At 49.2% G+C, this 22,152-nt stretch overlaps 1 protein-coding gene across 3 annotated transcripts in view; it reads right to left on the bottom strand.

Moving 5' to 3' along the window:
• Positions 1 to 22,152, bottom strand: part of Pdia5 (protein disulfide isomerase family A member 5) — an 89,128-nt gene that overhangs the window by 19,529 nt on the left and 47,447 nt on the right. For all 3 annotated transcript variants that reach the window (XM_038344974.2, XM_038344976.2, XM_038344975.2), the window contains exons 9-11: positions 16,736 to 16,827; positions 16,581 to 16,652; positions 8,944 to 9,080 (exon numbers count right to left, since the gene is read on the bottom strand). In XM_038344974.2, the coding sequence (XP_038200902.1) occupies positions 8,944 to 9,080; positions 16,581 to 16,652; positions 16,736 to 16,827 (301 nt within the window). The remainder of the gene's footprint in view (positions 1 to 8,943; positions 9,081 to 16,580; positions 16,653 to 16,735; positions 16,828 to 22,152) is intronic.

The following is a 22,152-nucleotide window of genomic DNA, read 5'->3' as shown; positions in this document are numbered from 1 at the left end:
TCCTTGAAGGTGAGGGAATTCACCTTGTGCTACCTTCATGCCATTATCAGGTTTCTGTCCTTTGATGCCACTGCCCCGCTGGGGTGGAAAATGGGCTCTATACCACCTGCCAGCTTCTATCAACAGAGGGCCAGAGGCGGGCTCAGAGACTGAGAATTGGCTCACTGGGCAGAGGGGCTGTGATCAGCCCCAGTGTCTGTGCTGGGCATGAAGATGGCTAAAAACCTCTAGATTCTTCTGCTCACGTGCACGGCTCTCTCCTGTACTCCCGGCCTCGTCTCTCGGGGCTGAGGAAGGAGGAGTTTGTTTTCTGTACACAACCATTTAAATCAACCCCAGCAGCACCACGAGACAAATGACAGAGATCAGAGGGTCCATTTTACTGTCGGAGCTTGTGGCTCTAGGAGATGAAATGGTAAGTCCCCTTGGGGTCTTATCTTCATCTCAGCCCCACCCTGATGGATAGGCACCCCTCCAGGCCACCCTTGTGGTCCCCCCTGGCTTGAGCCCCACTTTGAGTCTTTCCAGCTCCAATGATGGAGCTGTTTTTCTTCCAGTCATAAAATGCTTCTTATTCAGATATTCCCACGGCATTTAATTTTCGGTTGCCTTGTGATGGATCAGTGCTATCTCCTGATATTTATGAGCAGCCAGGGTCTCTTCTCACAATATAAATCATATCACATCCCCCTTGCTTAAAACTTTCCAAGTGCTTTCTGCCACAGGTGGTAGACTGAAATCTAAGCTGCTTATTATCACCGCCAGCCAACGCCATCTGGTTCCCACCTGCCCGGCAGCCTCGGCTCAGCTCACTTCCTCCTGTCCTTCATGATGCAGCCTCTTCCCCATCCCATCAAGCTTAGGTCTACCTCAGGATCCTTGAATGTGCTCCTGCCCCACCTCAAATACAGCACCCCTACCCCATCCCAGTTTATGGGTAACCCCTTCTTCCTGAATTCCGATCTTACCCCCTCCGACCCTCCAACCCAAAGAGGCCTCGCCCTATTGCTCTCCCTTCTGACAGTCAGCATCCTCCCCTAATTTTATTCAATGTGCCCTGAGCCTGCTGTTTATCTGGGTCCTGTCTCCTCAGCTGGACAGTCGGTTCATACAGCCAGGAGCTCATCTGTTGATTTGATTGACTCTGATGTCAAGCAGCATGCTTTCTGCACTGTTCAGGTTTATACCTATGTACCAAAGTGCCATAGCTGGGATAAGTGTCCCCCAAAGGTGAAGCCCCAGTCTGTGGCACTGTTATGAAGTTGGAAAACCTTGAAGACATGGGGTCTAACAAGAGGAAGTTAGAAGCTAGATCTCTGGTGCTGTGCCCTCAAAAGTGACAATGGACTACAGCCGGTTCTCCTTCCTCTTTGTTTCCTAGGCAACCATGAGGAAAGTCGCCTCCTCCACTACACATTCCAGCCACCATGTTCCGCCCCACTACAGCTAAAAGTAATGGGGCCAACGGATCGTGGACAGAAACTTCTGAACCGTGAGCCTACATATGGTGCTACTCAATTTTTAAGTTGATTATCTCAGGTATTTTGGCACGATGACAGAAAACTAACACAAAAGGCTTAGCCAGATGAAATGTTTTATCAACAGGGGCACAAATCAATGCTAATGTGACTAAAGGCCCTTTCTTTGCAAAGTTTGTGGTCAAGGTACTCATGGTGCACACACATTCTCTCTCTACTACCAGAGGGCACTTCCCCTGCCCTTCCCAGTCTTGGCAACTGTCTGGAAAGATCTCCAGTCTTCTAAGTGCTTGGTCTAGCGTATCTCAAAGCCACGGTAGCGCTCACTAGAAATCACTAAGATTTTCCATTCTAGCATCTTTCCTTCTGCTTTTCGAAAGGAATGCCAAGGCTAGGCGCTGAACTTCTTCAGATAGAGTTTATGATGAGAAGCCCATGCAGACCCAGACAAGGGGAAAGGTCTGGCTGTGCAATGTCTTCCTCCTGAACAGCATCTGCTTGGAGGAGCTGGGGTGGTACATAGCGTCTGTGCTGCTCCAAGGCCCAGCCTCCTGTGCCTTGCCTTCTGGGAGTCCCTGGCTGTGTGAGCTGCAGGACAGTCAGGAGCGTCCCGGCCTGCTGCATTAGCATCCACACTGTAATTTGACAGGCCGTTAACTTTTACGGCCAAACTTTACTTCCTTGTCATTTTTTTTTTATCATGGGTGTAAGTGCACTAGCTGCTAACTCTGTGATCCATGGAGGTCTGACGCAAACACCTCTATCCCAATCTCCCCTGGCTCCAGGGGTGTTGGCCTCCTGTCACCCCAAAGCCCTCAGACTCCTGTGGACTATACTGAACTCACCTCTTCTGACAACTGTATTATAAACTAGCCATGTGCTTTCCTGGATGCTGAAAGCAGAATTCTCCAGGAGGTCAAATTCATCTGCAAAACCCTGGGTAGCTCAGTTCAGAGGGCGTCCTACTAACGCTAGTAGAACAGCTGATGTTTGGGTACCGTCAAGGGTCAGAGCTGACCTGTTGACCCCTTGGGAATGACTCACACCCTGATTGACCCGGTCTATTCATCACAGCCCTTCATCCCGCAGAGGTCTCCCTATCTTTTATGTTATTGTAAAATGCGGATAACAAGCTCTTAAAATTTTATTTGCAGGTTTCAATCCTGAGGAAATAATCTGACATGTGGATAAATATTTATGCATGGAAGTGTTCTCAGCAGTGTGACTTATAATGGGAAATTCAGTAAACAACTCAAAGTCTCAACATTATGTCACTGGTTAAGCAATTTGCAGTTCCATTATATGGTAGAACATCATGTGGACAGCAAAAGCACACACACAAAGGTGTTTTTAGTAACGTAAGAAAACATCAAGAAGACAATGTACAGGAAAACAATGCATAGGTTTAAAAAAGTGGAGGTAAAGTCCTTCCACTAAGCCAAAAATAAAACAAAATAAGAAGTTTAGAAGAGAATGAAATGAAAAACTAACATTATAAGAAAGACGAGACAGTGTTGCTATGTTCTGGGGTGGAGTTCCTAAGCAAAACACAAGCTGATGACAGGAAAGGCTTGCTCACAGAATGGCTCAGTGCTGAGGTTCGGCTTCCAAGACTGCCTAGCTTAATTTTAATCCCGATTGCACTTGTTTGGCCATATGACCTTGGGCAAGTTCGCTGGCCTGCAGGTGCCCTCTTTGCTTTTTATAAAGCTGGAATAACGATACAGGATTTGCGGCAAAGGTGAAACGAAGTAATACACATCTAGAATTAACACCTGACCGTAGCAATTACTCAGTAAAGACTACAGTGTGGCCACAAAAACTTAAAGCTTTGTACAAGGAGATGCACCCACAAAGTTGAAGCAAGCTACAGACTAAGAGAGAGCATCAGGGATATAGGAGGAGACACCTGGACAGCTAAAGACTAATACTCATAATGACAGAGCTCTGGGTAAAAGGAAAATGACAGCCTAGGGAGAAGTGAGCAAAGAGTGTGTGGTCAGGTGGCTTTCGTGGGTCAAACTCGAAAGGCTGGAAAACTGGTGTGGCTCTTCAATGTCCTCCCCAGAAGCTCATGTGTCCAGTTGATGGTGGTGTTGGGAGGTGAAGACACTTCTGGAGGGAAGGGGGTGACTGGAGGTCACTGTTCCCTTCAAGGGTATAGGCCCCTTCCTTACTCTGACCGCCTTGGCCTTCTCCTCCATGGACCCCCTGCCATGATGATCTGCTTTGGCAAAGGCCCAAAGGCGACAGGGCCAAGTGACCACGGAGCATCACCACTGAAACCGTGAGCCAAATATAAGTCTCCCCTCGTTTTCACCTGGCTTTTCTCGGGACCGTTTCCAGCGATGGAAAGCTGGCTAACCGAGCAGGTCACTGCCCCAAAGGATGTTTCGTGTCTTCAGTGTTAGGAGAGCTGCAGGCAAGGAAAAGCTGACGACAGTGTATGTAAGTATCTGTCACCTCTGCAGCAATGACCTCAATTTGTAACAGGAAACCACCTAAGGGACGGAAGATTTCTTCTGGGTCATGGTTTTCAAGAATTTTGGCCCACTGTGGCAGGGAAGGCGTGGCAGAGCCGCTCCACAGATGGCAGGGGGAATGTGAGGAGGAGGCCGTTTATGTTCATGTCATGATGGACCAGGAGGCCAGAACGAAGGACCTGATGGTAGCTTTCAAAAGCTCACCCCCAGTGGCTTGTTTCTGCCTGCTACACCCCATCTTCCTAAACCTGCACAGCCTTCCCCAAACGGTCATCGGTTGGGGAATAAGCACTCAAAACAGGAGGTTGTTTCAGGCTCAGTCCATGTCCTCGCTCCTTCCGTATTGCTTTGACAAAATACTGCGACCAAGACAACTTACAGAAGGAAAGGTTTATGTGGGCTTGTGGTTCCAGACGGTCAGAGTCCTTCACCATCAAGGTGAGGAAGGGAGACAGCAGGCATGGCAGCTCACACAGCACAGAGCTCAGCTTTCAAACCACAAGCAGCAAACAAAGAGCAAACTGGGAATGGTGGCTTTTAAAACTTCAAAGTCCCACCTCCAGTGACAGACTCCCTCCAGGAAGGCCACACCTCCTAAACCTACCAACTGGGGATCATGCCGACCATTTCTGGGCCTACAGAGGACAATTCTCATTCAAGCCACCATAAACCGTAACACCAAAGTTGCCATGGTGCTGACTCTGTCACACACAGAAAATTTCTGGGTGTTCCCTCAAGTTTCAAAACAATGAGTCCATCCACGGCACGCAACTTCGCTTTGGCAACTAATCCTAAATATTTAGACATGGGTCCCAATATATGTCTCGAAATGTTTCCTGTACTGTTGGAATAGTGAAAAGCTGAGGACAAATGTCTATCAGTAGGGGATTTGTTTAAAATTATGGCATATCCAAATTATAACACACTATGCAGTGGTTAGATTTGTATGTCAACACTTATGTCTACATGAAAACATCAGATCCTACTGGTAAGTGAAAAAAGCCAAATCCTAGGAAATGGATAAAGTTAATAGGAATGTCCCTACTCATATTAAAATAGGAGGAGGACGGAGAGGAGGAGGAGGAGAAGAAATGGAGATGCTGGCTTTGGTAGTGTCCAACCCTGGGGTGGACAGTGTGCCTGAGAGAGGGCCTTCTGCCTGTTTATATTGTATTCTTACATAGCCTAGAACTACGGTCTCTCTCTTCCATGACGCAGCATTCACGCCAAATTCCACATGGAGGCCCAGGGAGGTCAGACACGAGACTGAACCAACAGAACAGCAGAGGCCATTCAAGGGCTGCAAGACCAGGTTCTGCCACACAACACAACTGTGCGCACATAGCCGCTCCCAGCCCTTTGCTTACATTTGCGCTGTACTCCCCAGGGGGCCCAGCCTACCTCCTGGAGAGCAGGACCCAGGGGACAAGCCTGGCTTTAAACCAGGTGACTGAGTTAGTCTATGCAGAGGGTCACAATAGATGCCGCCGAGACTTTGCCACCCAGTGACTACCCAGGCATCAGCTGTAGCAGAGTCTGTATGGCTTACCGGGAAGGAAAGCCATGGGCAAGCCGAGACAAAACGAGGGTGAAGAAGCTGGGGACCAACAGAGGTTTCAAGGTCAGCCTGACTACGGAGGACTGAAAACAGACTATGAGAGTGACATTTTCAGTTTTAGTCACTGTGCCTTAGAGATCCATGATCAAAAATGCCTCTGATCTGCGAGTCCCTAGCCCAAGGATAGAGTTCCTGGAATGTTGGCGACTATTGTTTGTGAGAGACAAGCCACATGTTTTCATCCCCCCCGAACAAGTTTGTTTGACCCATCTGCACATGTGAGTGGGAGGCACACAGGCAGGAAATAGGTCCGGAGTGTATTTGTCCCTCATGGGGCCTGATGGGCAATGGAATGGGTTATGTAGGAATTATGGGTTTTCCTTCTTAAGTCCCTGCCACACTTGATGCTGAGCCATTTCCTGGGAACCTGAACAGATCCCATCCACCTGGCCAGTATTTGATTAAAGCTTGTTTCACATTTGGCTTTCAACTGTGGTAGTGAGGTCTTATTCTCGAACAATACAATAAGCAGGGCCCACACGCCTCTCCCTCTGGAAGCCCAGGACCACGCCCATAGGTACCCTGAGGAAGCCACAGGCACCATCATGTGAGGTTCCTCTGCAACCTGCAGTTGGAGTAGGTACGGGTCAGGAGGAACGGTGAATGCCTTCTCTCCCAGGCTGTTCAAAGGGAGACCGGACAGAAACGATCACTGTCTTAGCTCTTAGTGCATGGACAGAAAAGAACTCTGCAAAGAAAGACAGGGGGGGGTGTGTCTCACAGAAGTCAGCTGGGATAAGCTGAACCTTCTTTCCCCAGTGTTCCTATATTTCTCATCTATAAAACTGCCAAAAGTCATTAAAAACAGGTTTGTTGATTTTTCTAGTTTAAGCCCCACTCCTTCGGCCTATTGGGCTGTTTGAAGCATCTTAGGAAGAAGTTGGCTCTTTCGGCTGGCGAACTTCTTTACTCGGTTAGAAACCTTGCAACTCTGAAAGTCAGCCTTGATGCTTATCAGCCATTTTTTAGCCACTGATTACATCTAAGTATGCACTCTCCAGACAAGGCAGGATGAGGATGCTTCCCCCCGGTGGCACCATCCTGTCCTGCTCTCCCTACCACAGGCAGAACAGCAATTCACCTGTTGTCTGTCTCCCTAAAAAGAAAGACAAGCTCGCTCTCTGATCCAGTAACCCTGCCCAGGAACCAAGTGAAGCGCAGCCAGCAATCTGTAGCAGAGTCAGGCTTTGCTATGCTGACAGCTTCCAACTTCCCTTTCCTTAATCTTTGCGGGGGTGGGGTCTGCTTCTCAGTTGCTCTCTATATGGCCTGGGACTGACACCTGAAACATTAGGACTTTCAGGAGTCACCCTCTCTTGCTCTTCAGGCCTCCAGCTTCCAGACAGGGTTTGCAGAGCACTCTGGCTTTGAAGCACAAATCCAAGCTCCTAAGAGTGCTCCACATGGGTCCTACCTTGAGCTCTGGCTCCCCTTGACACCATGAGACTTAAGCCCTCCCCAGGCTGAAAGGCACAGTTCCCGGCAAGGAAAGGGGCTCTAGAGACCACAGCATCTGAAGCAGGGCCACGGCCATCTACGGGGACATTAGCAGGCAGTTCATCCAAAGGTAAACCTCATGCTGTTGCTTGCACCCCTCACTCTGCAGTGATAAACACACGTGGGCTAAACACATGTGCCGGCCCACAGACAGACAGACAGACAGACAGACAGACAGACAGACAGAGGTCATGTTGGGGCATCCGCCAATATCTGCCAGCATCTGCCAGTATCCGCCTCTACAGCTGGGATGGGGATGAAAGCAGGGTGACTTCAGCTCTGAATCCAGCATAATAACTTCCTGCAAGACTTGCTTCCATCCACAACTCTGAGACAGACTAGGAAAGTGTATTTTAGCTTGGAGGAGGGTGGGTATGGTGCTGCCTGCGGCCCAGGCAGCCAGTGTCTCTAAGGTCTCACTAACCTTGGGGAGACCCATTAACTAAGGACATCCCCCTTCTGCCCCGCCTGGAGAACACCACACCTCACAGGCTCTTTCATTAATCTTCTTTGCCTTGTTTTTGAGCTAAGTTCTCAGTCTGTAGCCTAGGCTGGCCTCAAACTCAGTGGTTATCCCACCCCCAGGGCTGGAATCACAGGTATATGCCATCTTGCTTTGTCCCTCTGACACTGTCGTTAATCAGCAGGTCTTAATCCCAAGTCTAAAGGGTCTCTGAGGGAAAAATGTTCCTGAACTCTTTGTTTTCTAGAACTAGAAACAAAACCACAGGAAATGTTTTCCTCTGGATTCCCAAGAATTTAGCACTTTAAAAAAAAAAAAAAAAACAAAGTTAGGGAAGTTCATAGTAGCGGCTCCCTAAGAGGGGTCAAGCTAGACCTTGCTCCCCCACGCCCCTCCCACTGCCATGCACTGGCCACCAGAGATGGAAAGTAGCACAGTGAACAATCTGTGACAATCTTATCTGCAAGGCGGTGCTAATCACGCCCACTCAGTGGCTCTGCGGGTAAGATGGAAGATGACCCTTCTGAAGCCACTCTGTCAGCATGAGGACCTTGTGCTGACAGGATTAATCAGCAGTGCATCCTCCTCCTCTGGGAGTGTCTCTATGGCTCTCCACCTTCCCTCCCTCTCACGCACCGCACAGTGCAGTCCTGGTCCGCATTTGCAAAGCACGGAATTCCAGCCATTTTCTTTTCTTCTCTGTAATTTTTCACTCTAATTGCTGGGGCAAACCGGTGGCAGGAGGCTACGAGAAGAGAGGACCTCACAAGCGCGTAGCTTGTTCCAGGCCACTTCGCTCATCACCAACTGGGAGTGGCCAGCCCTTCCCAGCAGCCCCTGGCAGCTCCGTGCAGGGCTGACATCTTTTGCTCTCACGTGACATTGCTCTCCCTTCCAGGACAGCTCTCTCCTCCTGAAGCCGCCTAATCAACCTTCTGTTCTCCACGGCGCAGAGAGGACACGGGCTCAGAAAGATGCTATCTGCCTTCCTGTCACTCCCTGTCACTCTTGAGAGCACCAGGGACTGTGATTCTCTGTGGTCATCTCGGGTGAAACACTCTAGATGCTGGCATCACTGCTTGCCCAGCTACCGAGCAGGGGCAGGCCCTCTCTCCACATGGTTCCCACCCTCAGTAAGGAGGACCAGTACTGCCTTGCTAGAACCCAGTCTGACTCCTCAGCCCTTACTGGCTTGGAGGATGCTCAGGCCTCTAGGGGATGGAGCTCCACTGGGTTTTGCTGAGGGACACGTGCGGCCTGATCAGTCCCGATGGAGACGCAAGGCAGGCGCGTGAGATGAGGATTGGCACCATGCCAGTTCCCACTATGTCCCCATCCAAAGAGTCCCAAGGTGGTGTCCTACACTGAGGAAGGGGGAGGCAGGGGCAGCGGAGTTCCACTCACATGGGGCGTGGAACATGACGAGGACAGAGGCGTGCTCCTTCACAAACTGGTCAAAGTCTTCATCGGTCAGGTGATAAACGGAGCCGCCCTCATCTGCCCAGGGAGTCTCGGGGACCTGGGGCTGTGGTGGCTGTGGACTGGAAGACCAAAAACAGGCAGAGCTCAGAGAAAGCCCTGGGGCCTCAACAGCCCATGCAAAATCCAGCCCCCTGAACACGAAGCTCCCACACCAAGGCCTGAAGGAAGAGTCCACCTGCCCCTCAAAGCAGCAGAGAGGTACTTAGCTGACACCAGCGTGCATGGTGGCTGTTTGCTACAACTTTCTAAGACAGCTCAGGAAATCTCACTTTTCCCAGCAACTGGAGGGCTTGCTAGCCTTTTCAAGGCTTGCAGACTTGCAGCAAGCTGGCGAGGACAAAGAGCAATGGTGCAGAGTGCCCTCTGGGGAAGCTGGATGTCCTGCTCTGTGCCACCCACTGGCAGGGCATAGGAGGAAGAAGGTGTGAGGCCCGAGGCTGAGCAGAAAGAAGCTGTGAAGGGGGCAGGGGTGACCACTGAGCCTGAGGAAAACCAGGTGGGTAGTATACGTCCTGCCAGAATCTTCGACACTTTACTAATCCTTCCAGAGGCTAAGAACAGACATGGCTGACGCCCAGAGCGTTCATCTACTCCATCACTCACCAGCTGCAAACCCCAGCGGCTGCTTCCTCCGTGGAGAACCACAGGCTGGTGACTGTAGGCCCTGGAGCTATATGAAGAGAAGGTTCCCAGCTACCCACTTCCTGCCCAGGAGGAGATGCCTGGTGACATAAGATCCCTGCTGCTCTACTGCTGAGCACCTTTGCCAAAACACCTTAACTGCAGCTTTGGAAAAACCCCTTGGATGACAAATGTGAAAGGGCCAACCATTGTTCCCCACCAGTAGGTGCTTCCAGCAGGGACCAATCCAGAGTTCCAGCAGTCGGGCTGGAGACAACCACTGTTCCCCTCCTGTAAGTGCCTACAGCACTTACAGTTTACAGAGTTCAGGAAGTCGGGGCTGGAGAGGAGCAAAGCGGCTCACACAGCAGGACTTGCCCTCTCCCAACCCCACAGAAGCAAAGCTGGGTCGAGAGCCTATGAGCCCATGTTGGCTTTGTGGACTGAGCTGCCCTGGTGGCCTCATTCTCACTGGTCTGGTGTTGCAGGGACCACAATAGTCGGAGAAACAGGAAGTGGCACAGCCTTTGGCCCCTGCTTACCAGTGTCAGGCTGTAATAGGCCTGACAGGATTGACGGTTTCTAAAGAAACACGTGAGTCTCTCAGTCTATCAGACTTGAACAATGCCCCACAGAAACAAGAACATGCTGGAAAGGAAAAGGTAGCAGCTAGAGGGAGAACTGGTCTCCCCGAAAGAGATTTCACACAGTTCTACAATGGAGACTGAAGCTCATAATGATGGGTCAAAAGTGGGTGGGACCACACCTTGACCAGAACAGCTTTCTATTCAAACATCTGGCTATCTCTCATCGAGACCCCAAAGATGGACTTGGGGGTTTACTGGATCCCTTTGTCCCTCTTCCCAATGGGATCCCATTGAAAACAAATACCCCCCTTTCCTGCTTTCCACTGACTTATTCATTTTTGTTTTCTTCAAGACAGTGCCTCACTATGTAGATCTGGCTGTCCTGGAACTTGCTTTGTAGACCAGGCTGGCCTCAAACTCACAGAGCTCTAGCTGCCTCTGCCTCCCAACTGCTGGGATTAAAGGCGTGTGCGGCTATACCCAGTCACTTTCCACTTTTGATAATGGCTCTTTAATTGGCTTATTGAGGATGGGAGGTTGGACCCCTATATTCTATAACAAGATGGTTCTGGTGGCACATTCAAGCTTTGAGGAATCACTGGCCAGACACTAGTTCCATGAAATCTAGCTTCTTATATTTGGGCTCAAGCCACTAACCTTTCACATCATCAATCACATTAGAGAATTCATCCTCACAGTACATGTCTACTGCAGCTGGATGCGGTAGCACACACCTTTAACCCCAGCAGAAGCAGGCAGATCGTTATGAATTCGAGGCCAGCCTGGTCTACACAGCAAGTTCCAGGCCAGCCAAGTTTCCATAGTGAGATTCTATTTCAAAATAATAATGATGATAATGATGACAAGGTTAATTTTTAAAAGATATCTATAGCAGGTGATTTGCCAGGCAGAGACTAGGGGTCAGTCAGCAGGCATCAGTAGGGGACAGGTTGGGCACACCATGAATCATCTCTATTAGTGGAGGACTGAGCACTGAAGAACAATGCGTATTCTTTGCACAGCAGCATGGACAGACTTCTGGAGACTCACACGGCAATCTATAATTTACCAGCTCTTGTATAAGAAAGCAGATAAATGCTCTTGTTTGTGTCTGCTATGAAAAAGAGTTTGCAACCATACAAGAAATGAGTTGAAGTTGATTCCTCTAGGATGTGGCAGGGAGAACAAGAAAGGAGAAAAAGCAGAAGTAAGGCTTTTCAATGCATGCTAAAGTACCTTAAATCGTTAAAAAATTATATGAATGTAGTTTGTTAAAAATCAAAGTAAGCTGGGCAGTGGTGGAACATGTGTTTAATCCCAGCACTGGGGGGGAAGGGAGGATGGCAGAGGCAGGTGAATCTCGAGTTCAAGGCCAGCCTGGTCTACTGAATGAGTTCCAGGACAGCCAGGACTACACAGAGAAACCCTGTCTTGAAAAACAAAACAACACCAAAAATCAAAGTAATTTTAAGAACTCAGCAAGAGCATCAACATAGATGCAAAAGCTAAGTCCTGCCAGAGTATTAAGAAGGAGCCTGAGAAGTTTCCAGTTTAGAGACTACCCTAAAACCATAATGAGGTTTTGTTCATTTATTTTGAATGTATAATTCACCGAAATGAAAAGAACGCGACAGACAAAGCGAGAGAAGAAGTCAGTACAATTTCATGAGTAAGAAAAAAAAAATCACCACGGCTACAGGAGCCACACCCTTGAAGTGGGGCTGCAGCTGGGCTGGAAATAGGCGGTGTCACTGCAAACCCATGCCATAGACAACTGGGGGATTACCTTCTAGAGAGCGCTTCAGGAGGGACACAGCTGTAGGAGCATGGGCCGAAAGGGGAGCAAGCAGAAGGCTGTGCACAGGGCCCTGGACAGTGCTTTTCACTGTCTGCCACCCATGCAGCTAGCCCTCTGCAGACTGGGGCTCCCTCTTGCCCTCCTATCTCACGCACAGCAGGCAGCTAATGTAAGCTCACTGAGTAATGAGTGAAGAAACCTGGCTTAAGGACACAAGCAGATGTCTGTGGGTTCCAGGCCAGCCTGGTCGATTACATAGAGAGATCCTGTCTCAAAAACTCAGAATAAACAAGTAAAAATTTAAAAATAGTATTTCAGACTGCTTGGAAAAGAGAACCCATGCTTTACTTTCTGTATCTCTGAGGAGATCTAATGCCAACCAGTAGAGGCTCCAGAGAAGAAGCGAGCATGCTTAAGTTTACACTCAGCGGACAACAGAACCAGGGGATAAAGGCACCTAGACGTTTGACCTTTGCCTTTGACCGCAGGAGTCCAGGTAAGCAACTTCAACTTAAAATACCTGCTAGACAACTGAAGGGAGCAGATGCGGAGACCCATAGCCAAACATTAGGTCAAGGACACCATGAGAAAACCCACAAATAACTAACCTAGGCTCATAGGGCTCACAGAGACTGAACCTACAATCAGGGAGCCTGCATGGAGCTGGGCCCTCTGCACATATGGTTGTGTGGCTTGGTGTTCAAGAGGGGCTCCTAAGAGTGGGAGTGGGGGTGTCTCTGATTCTTTTGCCTGCTTTTGGGACCTTTTCCCTCCTACTGGGTTGCCCCGTCCAGCCCTAATACAAGGGGAGGTGCCTAGTCTTATTGCAACCTGACATGCCATGTTTGGTTGATATCCCTGGGAGACCTGTCCTTTTCTGAAGGAAAACAGAGGAAGAAGTGAATCTCAGGGAGGGGGGAATTGGGAGGGAGGGACTGGGAGGAGAGGAGGATGGGAAACTGTGGTCGGGATGTAATGTGAGAGGAGAATTTAAAAATCAGACAATGGACTACTCGCTGGCCTTTTTATGGCTACTTCTCAGGTTCTCACTGACAGGCACACAATGGGCAGGAAATGGATGCTCTGTAAATGTACAAGGATTAACCAGACATTCCTAGATAATCAGCCTAACTTGAACTCAAAAAAAGCAAAGGGCTGGGGCGATAGTTCAGTGGATAAAAGTCCTTACCACGCAAGTATGAAGACCTGGGTCCCAATCCCCAGAGCCCACATAAAAAGTCAGGCATGGTCTCCTGTATCTAACCCCAGTACTGTGGAAGGTGGACACAGGAAGATCACTGGGGCTTGCTAGCTGCCAGCCTAGCTCCAGATGCAAAAGAATAAAGCAGAAAGTGATAGAGCAAGACACTCAACATCTCCTCTGGCCTCTGCATGGGTGCATGTCCATGTGAACCTGCACACTTCTAACACGTACAGACAGACCGCACACACACACCACACTCTTATAAACATACACGATTTTTTTAAAAAATGGAGGTAAAGGACGCTGTGGATAATTGCTAGGGTGTGCTTACTGACTCCTTAGTACCCTTCCAGGCCTCTGGCTGCTTCCATGTGCTCTGCAGGCTAGATGGAGTATCTGTCCTGGGCTCCAGGACTGGAAAGGTAGGAGATGTGTGAGCCACAACAGAGAACGGCAACTAGAGCAGGGGGGGAAGAACACTCGGCATCTTTTAAGTCAATTTGCCTCCGGTTCAAAGAGACAGGCAGAAGCGGGCAGCGAGGCCAAAACGGACAGCTGTTTACTAACCCCTCTACTTGTCTGTCACTCCAGCTCCACAGAGGTGACAAGGCCCCTAGAACCACAAAGGGGTACAGCTACTATGATGTTTGTCTATTCCAGAGCCTGCGTGCGCTCAGACACCAGGACTGGGTTCTAGGAAGGGCAGGTTTTCTCTGGGGCTTTATACATCACTGGGAGAAACGGCCAGGATGGACACACCCCAGTCTTCACACTTAGCTTACAGAGACCCCGGAGAACAGCTCAGGGCCAGGGCAGTGGTAAGGTGAGGTCCTCTACTGCCCACTAAGATTGGAAAAAAATGGTAAAGACTTAAAATGCATGACACAAGGAGAAACCACACACAGAGATGGGTGTGCACGGTGGAAAATCTGGAAGAAAATTTATATGACTGTGTCTCGGTAAAAGGGTACAGAAATATTTTTCCTCATACTTGAAAAGGTTTTCTACAAGAAACATCTCACTTAAAAATCCATAAACTCAGAAAAATACTTAAAAATTTAAGGTAGCTGACAACACAGTGACGTGGCGAACTCTTGCTGGGGCATGAGGTCAGGCAGCTCACTGGACAGCCTGTAAGAGGTGAGACTTATCTATTCCTACTTTGATGGCGGGGGGTGGAGCACAGCAATGTGCCTCAACCCTGAGTGCTCACATCTGCCTAGAGTGTGGCTGCAGGGAGCCCAAGCTTTCCTTCTGGGCGGTTCCCAGCTCCTCTCTCATCTTGGAGACTATAGATGTACTAGACTGACGGCAGGGGCTCCTTCTGACTCGGAGGAGATGAGAAAAGAGGTGGGAAGACCTGGCATGCATGGCCAGGATAGTGTTCCATACATAGCAAGCATCTCTGGGCTTCAGCAGATTAGGTCAGCAGGGGAGAGGCAGACTCCAGTGGAGACAGCCACCCGTCACAAATCTCCACCAAGCAAACCCCATGTCGACGGACAGCTGGCCACCCTAATCACATCTCCCCATCCCCATCCCCCGCCCCAGACAAAATCCTATCCTTCTAGAAAGAGACGACGGTGTTCTGAAATGAGAAAGGGTTGGAGAAGGGGGAGGGACGCAGGCAGATTTTATGCTCTGGTGACAAATGAGATTGCTATTTGCTGAAACCTTTTCCCAAAGCGGACCGAGATATGTCAGACTGGAGGAGAGTACACGCTTATTATCAAATGAAAAAGGGAAACAGGGGAGTGAAGGCCCGGGTTAAGACAGTGAACACATAGTAATAGGGAACAGCCTTCCCAGGCAGGGCCTGAAAATGAGGTAGCCGATGGGGACAGAGATGTGGGAATGCTTCCAAAAAAAAAAAAAAAAATACGCATCTCTATGCAAACACAGGTGGACTGGTGTTTCATCTCCTGGGCCCCCGGGAGTTAGGGAGACAGGGCTTCAACATTCAGAAATCCATCAGTTTGTTCCTTAGAGTTTTGTTTTTTTAATGCAAAATCCATTCTTACCACAATTTCTGAAAAGTCACATCCTGAACCTCTATATCTTCGGATAACTAATTCTTTAACCCTAGGGTTTGCACTTGGGGTCCCTAAAGTAAAGATGCCAATATATATTAATGAGCTGGCAACCGGGGAAGGGTGAGGCTGAGGGCCTATGCTGAACTCTGAGTGGGACTCCAGGGGGCCTCCTGGGAATGGGGTCAGTGGTCTCGATACCTATCATCAGTTCTATAGTCTTGGGCAAGTTACTCTGTCCCTCGGCCTCTGTTAACATTAACTCGACCATGAAACAAAAATAAAAACACCTTCCCGCCAGTGCTACTGTGAGTACTGGACAAGAAACTCTATCAGGTGCTTACAATGGTGTTAGCCACAAAGCAGAAGGCCCCATCAGTAGCTCCTAATCCTCGATGTGTGCACAAATGACCACACGTGAGAGCGGGGTGGGCACTGGGGAAGGGGTAGCCTGGGGGCTCCAGGAGAGAACACTGAGCTCTGTGAGGGCTCTGGCAAGGCTAGGCTGAGCTTAGGAAGAGAAGAATGTGCAGTGGGATGCTGGACAAGACACAGCAGTTGGCCTGGTTTATGTTGGCTAAGATGAAGGATGGGACCAGCAGAACTGTGGAATCTGATGTCCGGAGATCTAATCATATTATGGAGCAGGGATTGAAGAAAGGTTGCCATGGAGCAGGGTTGGGAGTGTGTGTGTGTGTGTGTGTGTGTGTGTGTGTGTGTGGTGTGTGTTTGAGAGAGAGAGAAAGAAAGAGAGAGAGAGAGAGAGAGAGAGAGAGAGAGAATCAAAGAAGGCATTAGGATGTTCCAGAATAGCTTCACAGCATCTAATACAGTGTTGTTTTTTTAAATAAGCACTCAAGTGACAATCCTATTTTCAGAGAGAGAGACCTCTATAGAACTCTCTCAAACATGATATCCTGGGTGAAAAATACTTCTATCCATCATAGTCTAGTGTGTGTATGTGTGTGTGGGGGGGGGGGGGTTCAATCTGCATGGGAAGATTTCAGAAAATCCTTGACTATGCCAAGAGAGTTGACAGGTAAGATAGCCTCTCCCCACCTCCACGCCATGAAGAAAGAGAGGAAGGGGCAAACTCTAGACAGGTCCCGTCACCACAGGCCAGCAGCTCAGCAAATCCTCATAGCTCCTGCAGCCCCTATCACAGAGCTGCACGGGGGACCAGCCACACAGGCAGTGTGATCGTATTGTCCCTCCCTTGACCTCTTTTCCAGCACAGCCCTGTGAGTGAGCGGCTGCCCTTGGCACAGCAGATGCCCCCCAAACCCTGATGAACCCAGACACAAATGCCCCTGACTTACTTCTTCAGCCATTCCACGATGTCCTCAGCCGTGGACCCATAGTTCTCATACTGGAACAGAAACCGCCCTTTCCTGTGAAATGACAAACTGGCTCAGCTAGGGACACCAATGCCATCGGGGGGCACTGTACTCTAGAAGAGAATCGGGAGACTTACTCGAAATAGCAGATGGTAGGGTAGCCACGTACATTGTACTCTTCCTTGATGGTTTCAAACTCTGAGGGGTAGATGTTCATCCCAGCCAGCACCTGAAAGGATGGAGAAGAGACCGGTCCACTATCTGCACCTACCCACGCATGGCCAGGCCAGGCAGACCACTGGAAGAAGACGCTCGGGACAGAGTCTTACGAGCTGGTGTGTAACCAGGGGAACAAGGCTGTCTGAACCAGCCCAGACAACAATAGAGAGCTTTGGGAAAGCCAGACAACTGAGTTTCAGGGCCGCCCTCCAGACAGCTGTTCCACAAGAAGGAGCATTTGGAACAAAAACAGGGTTCTGAGGGCTGAGCTTAAGAGGGCCTGGACCAAGGCCACAGCCACCAAAGCACACAATGTGTTCAAGCAGGACTTATCTTTCCAAGTGGTGGGAACAGTGGTTGGACACACTGAGCATCTGTGTAAGGGCCTTGGGCATCTCATGCCCTGTCCTCAGGCTGCTCACCGAGGCTTGATACAGTCGTTTCACACTCCATGTCTCATGCATGGCTAAGGAGATCATGGTTCTTACAGTGCATGAGAGATGAGGTATCCACAGGCTTGCTTAACCTCTTCCCACGCCTGACCTTATCATGGGACCCCTCTATTTCTTCCTGCTCTTGACCCTCACACTCAGTCTGGTTTGACTATAATTATAAAAGTCTGACAGCGTTCTAGTTCTGGGGCCTCCATGGTCCACACCCATGAATTGGAACGTGAGCAGCTGTGTCGCTGCTATGTGGCTAAACCCTAAGAACCACCCAGAATGTGCTGTCTCCTGCGATGGGCCTTCCTACAGGGGGCCCTTTTCCCACGGGGCTGGATTAGGTGCTACAACTTCGAGTCTGTTCTCATGGGAGAAAGTTGTAGAATGGTCAGCACAGGAAGGCTAGTCATGCCCACAGAGCAGAGTAACACAGAAGTGAAGGGGAGAACATAAGAGGCAATGCAGGAAGCTCAACACTAGATTCTAACAGAGATGGACACGAGGAAAGAGAATAAGGAACACAGTGACTCTGGTGGGCAGTGAACTTGATCCTAGCATCCGTGTCTACCTATGAGCCGTGTGGTCTTTGCAAAGTCACCCTCCCCGAGGCTCCTTGTTTGGAAGGTGTAGGTGATGTGACTACTGCAGGTCTCTTAAGAGAACAGAATGAGACAACCTAGGTCAAAGATTTTTAAACCCAAACCGGGTGCTCTGTGACGTCGGGGTCCTGCTTTCCTATAAGCCCCATGGTCCTGATTTGTTGCCTATGCCGTCAGCCCCTTCAGCCCAGAAGCGCCTTTCCAATTGTTTTGAATACCTAGCACAGCGCCTGGCAAACAAGAGACACATAACATGGGCTTGCTAAATCAACGGGGTTTTCCCCATCCCATTTTAGGATGTTGTGAAGAATATGGGGGAAATAAGCCTGAAACAGAACTGACTAGAAGTCCTGGAGCCCCCTACAAGACACTCTGCTCAGTCCCCAGGGTGATTCAGTCTGTTCCAGTGCTATCAGTCTACCTGGAGGTTCCTTTCTCCTGGCTAATTGATCTCCCTCACGTCAGTGCACATTGGCCACAAGACGAATTGCACACACCCTCTTCTCTCAGCACACCCCTTCTCTGCACTCAATTTCACAATCCTGCTGAATACAGGCGGAAATCCAACTCTGTACTCGGCCCATATGGTCTCTGTCTCGATTCTGAATCCTTCTTTCTTACAAATCTCTTAATTGTACACCTGCTAGGGCCTAGAGTTTTTTTCTGCTTTCCTTTCTTTTCATTTTTTTTAAGCAAGGAAAGAGAGTCTAAGACTTCTGCACAGGAAGAAAATTGGCATGTCTGCTTCTCAGACACCTTGGTGTGTATCATCTTCCTCATCTTCCTCCCCCACTACTACCACCTGTAGAGTATGCACTCTGAGCTCCAAACAGACACCTGGACTGCTGTCCAACACCCCACCTAGCAAATGCATTTCCTTTGACAAGGCTCAACCACCCCTCCTGTCCCTCGGTTTCCTCATCTGCAGCAACTCGTGTGCTTTGATGTTTAAGTGATAACACAAGTTAAATCTGTTTAAACTCTAGATAAATTGGATATTCTTGTTAATACCACGAGGTTGATAATCTGCTCACATTTCTAAAGCATACGTTGTCTTTGCTTCTGGTCCCTCACTTTGGGCATTCTGGTCCCCCTGCTGAAGATGCTTAGCCTATTCCCTACCATGTAGCAACCACTAAAGACTCATTAATCTATTCAGGCAAAAAAAACAAAATCTCTCATCTCCAGAATAGCCTTTTCAAAACACCTATACTTGGATGTGCTTATTCTGTAGCACTTCTGGGCCATTTGGGGGACAATGACTGGTTAATGAGAAGTATGATGTGAGTATGTGCGCGTGCATGTACGTTTTAAGACAGGGTTTTGCTATGTAGCTCTGGCTGTCCTGCATCTTTGTCCTGCAACCAGACTGGCCTTTCACTCAAAGATTCTCCTGCCTCTGACTCCCCAGAGATTAAAGGTGTGTGCTCCTACATCCAGCAAGATATGTAATTTTTTTTGAGCAACTTGTAGAAATGGATGCCCAACAGGCACTTCTTCACATTTAACCCTTGGCAGGAACAATCATGGATGCTGCACAGTGGGGAGAGTTCATAAGCTGCTGCTCCAAGCAGGATCAGACTGCCAAGACATTCAGGAAGGGAAATAAAACAAGGTCTACAGCAGGAAGAGCATGTGTCCCCCCACTCCCCCCAAAATGGAGAGTGTGTCTACTCTAGCTGGACTATGAAACACATAGAATTGGAAGAGAGAAGGCTATAAGCACGTTAGCCAAAGTCACTTTGGAAAAGAGTTTAGTTGTCAATGCATTTTGGGGCTCCATTCAGGTATGGCAGAAAACTACTGGGGTCAAAGAGAATATTACTATCCAGCAGCGTTTCTTTGAAATACAGTCATTCTCTAGTATCCACTGGAATTGGGGAAAACAGCAGGATACTGAAATCCTGGGACTCTCATCTTTTCTATGAAATGGGGTAGTATTTGCATATACCCTACAGAAACTCTCTCATATGCTCTAAATCACCTCACATTATCCCCAAACGGAAGACAATGTAGACACTAAATAGTTATGATAGTTATGACTGAAGGGATAAACTCAAGTCTGCACATGTTCAATATAGAAGCAGTTCCCCCTAAATATCTTAGATTCACTGTTGGCTGAATTCACAGATGCAGAGTTCTGGAACACACAAGGTGTATGCACAGGATAGGGCAGGTTATCAAGGGAGAGTTGTAGGTCAGGGAACAAGTGAGTAGTCTTCAACAAATGCCAATGTGGCCAAGGAGAACATGGTCCAGAATTGTGGATATAGACAAGATGGGGGATGTAGACAAGCTGGGGGGTGTAGACAAGATGGCGGATGTAGACAAGCTGGCGGATGTAGACAAGACGGGGGATGTAGACAAGATGGGGGGTGTAGACAAGACGGGGGGTGTAGACAAGATGGCGGATGTAGACAAGATGGCGGATGGGGGATGTAGACAAGATGGGGGGTGTAGACAAGGGGGTGAATGTGAAAAGAAGTGTTTGTCAAGATGCAGGACACACTGCTGAGGATCCAGGCAGCTTAGTAAGGGGCTTGAAGGAAGTTTACAGGTGGAGGAAACAGTCTGCCACATGGCAGGAAGCTGTTTTTAATCACTGCATTAATAAGAGGGGGAAATCTTGACTGTAATGTGTAAGCTATCAGATATGTGGTAGTGGAGCTTAGGAAATGAGCTTGGGCAGAAGCAGGGGCACAGAGATCATGAAGGGGTGGACTACGGCAAGACAAAGAAAGCACAGTGCCAGGCATGTTCTGCACTACAGAGAGAATGCGGGCTTCAGAGGCACCTCCCTCTACTGAACCTGATGAAAGGACTCAGGGGTAGTCAGGAGGTGGAGGTCATTTGCACCTACGAAAGTGCACCATAGCTTACACATTTGCGCCTCACAACCCAGAGGGCCAGCATCATCATCCCCATTTCAAAGCTAGAGCAATGGAGGATCCAAGGCTCAGCATCTCGCTGCTTAAGAACTCCCACTGGGCAGTGAATGAGTGCCAGCACCAAGCCTGACCTTTACAAGTCTGTAAAGGTCATCGGGACCTTTTACCAGGACCGTCGCACTTCCGTTTTACATCCACTCTGCCCAATCGTGGCCGACGCTAACGAGAGACTGGTGATGCTCAAAGGCCCAGTGTGGATGAGGCCAAGGCCAGGAAGGCGAGCACATGGAGGCACAGCTCCTTCTAATGCTGCTGACTCAGGGGGCAGCTTGGCTGCGGACAAGGATGCCAATTATCTAGCAACAGGGAGGACAGATGCCCATGACTCACCACTGGTCAATGTCAGTGCCAAGGGGGCAGATTTGAGTTTGGAAAATGGCAAAGGCCACATATCCCTGGCCTGGCCTGGCTTCCTGTATGACATCATCAGGTCGGACACCTCCCATGCTCCGGAGCAGAAGACAACTTCTGCCCCTTGCACAGGCACAGCCAGACCAAAAAAAAAAAAAAAAGAAAGGCCTCAAAGATGACAATGATGAAGAGGAGGCTGGCTGCTCTAGGCAAGTTGGGTTTTAGCAGAGGGGAGGGCAAGCTTCTGATGCCTGGGGAAGAGTCCGTGTCAACCCTGCTGTGGTCTGTGTGCAAAGGCAGAAAGCGATCAACACCTCTGGGTTGTCCAGCCCTCCCGTCCTGTCCCTGGTTTCTGGGAAGGTACCAGTGCACACTGAGTCCCAGACCAGAAACCAGGGATCTAGCGAAAGTACAGAATATTACAAAAGCCGCTTTCCCAAGAAACTAAAGTGGAAATGGAACGAAGCAAACCTCAAGCCAGGAAAAATGTGAGCTTACAGACACAGATGCCCTGGGTGGAGGTAACTCACACTTGGCCTTCACTGTGCTGTTTAATTCAAGAGCAAGCTTCCTGGCTTTTCTATAATGTCACTGGTGGAGCCAGAAAGGGCAACTTTTAGATCTCCAGATTAGGCCCAGAAAGGAAGAGCAGGTTCTCTGAACACAAGTATGCTTCAGAGCCAACTTCATGAAACATCCTAGGATAAGCCCTTGGCCAAGGGCAAAGTCCCTGCCCTACAAACCTCCTTCTCACTGTGTTTCTGAGCTCAATAACTAATACTCTGGATTCCTATAGGAGGGGGGAATGTCATTCTAACCCAGGAGTGATACACTCCAAGCTCCCCATCTGTCAACACAGACCGGGTACCTTCTACGCCTGTGCTGTAGAAACATCCTTGACTTGCATGCAGCAGCTGCTTCCAGGAGGGCGGCAGATCATGAGTGCATGCAATTGTAAAGTGGTGAGGCACAAAAGCAAAGGTGGGTGGCCCTG

The sequence above is a fragment of the Arvicola amphibius genome, chromosome 10 (assembly GCF_903992535.2).
Source record: "Arvicola amphibius chromosome 10, mArvAmp1.2, whole genome shotgun sequence".
NCBI lineage: Eukaryota > Metazoa > Chordata > Mammalia > Rodentia > Cricetidae > Arvicola > Arvicola amphibius.
The sequence above is the reverse complement of the archived record's forward strand: the minus strand, read 5'-3'. Positions and strand labels throughout refer to the sequence as shown.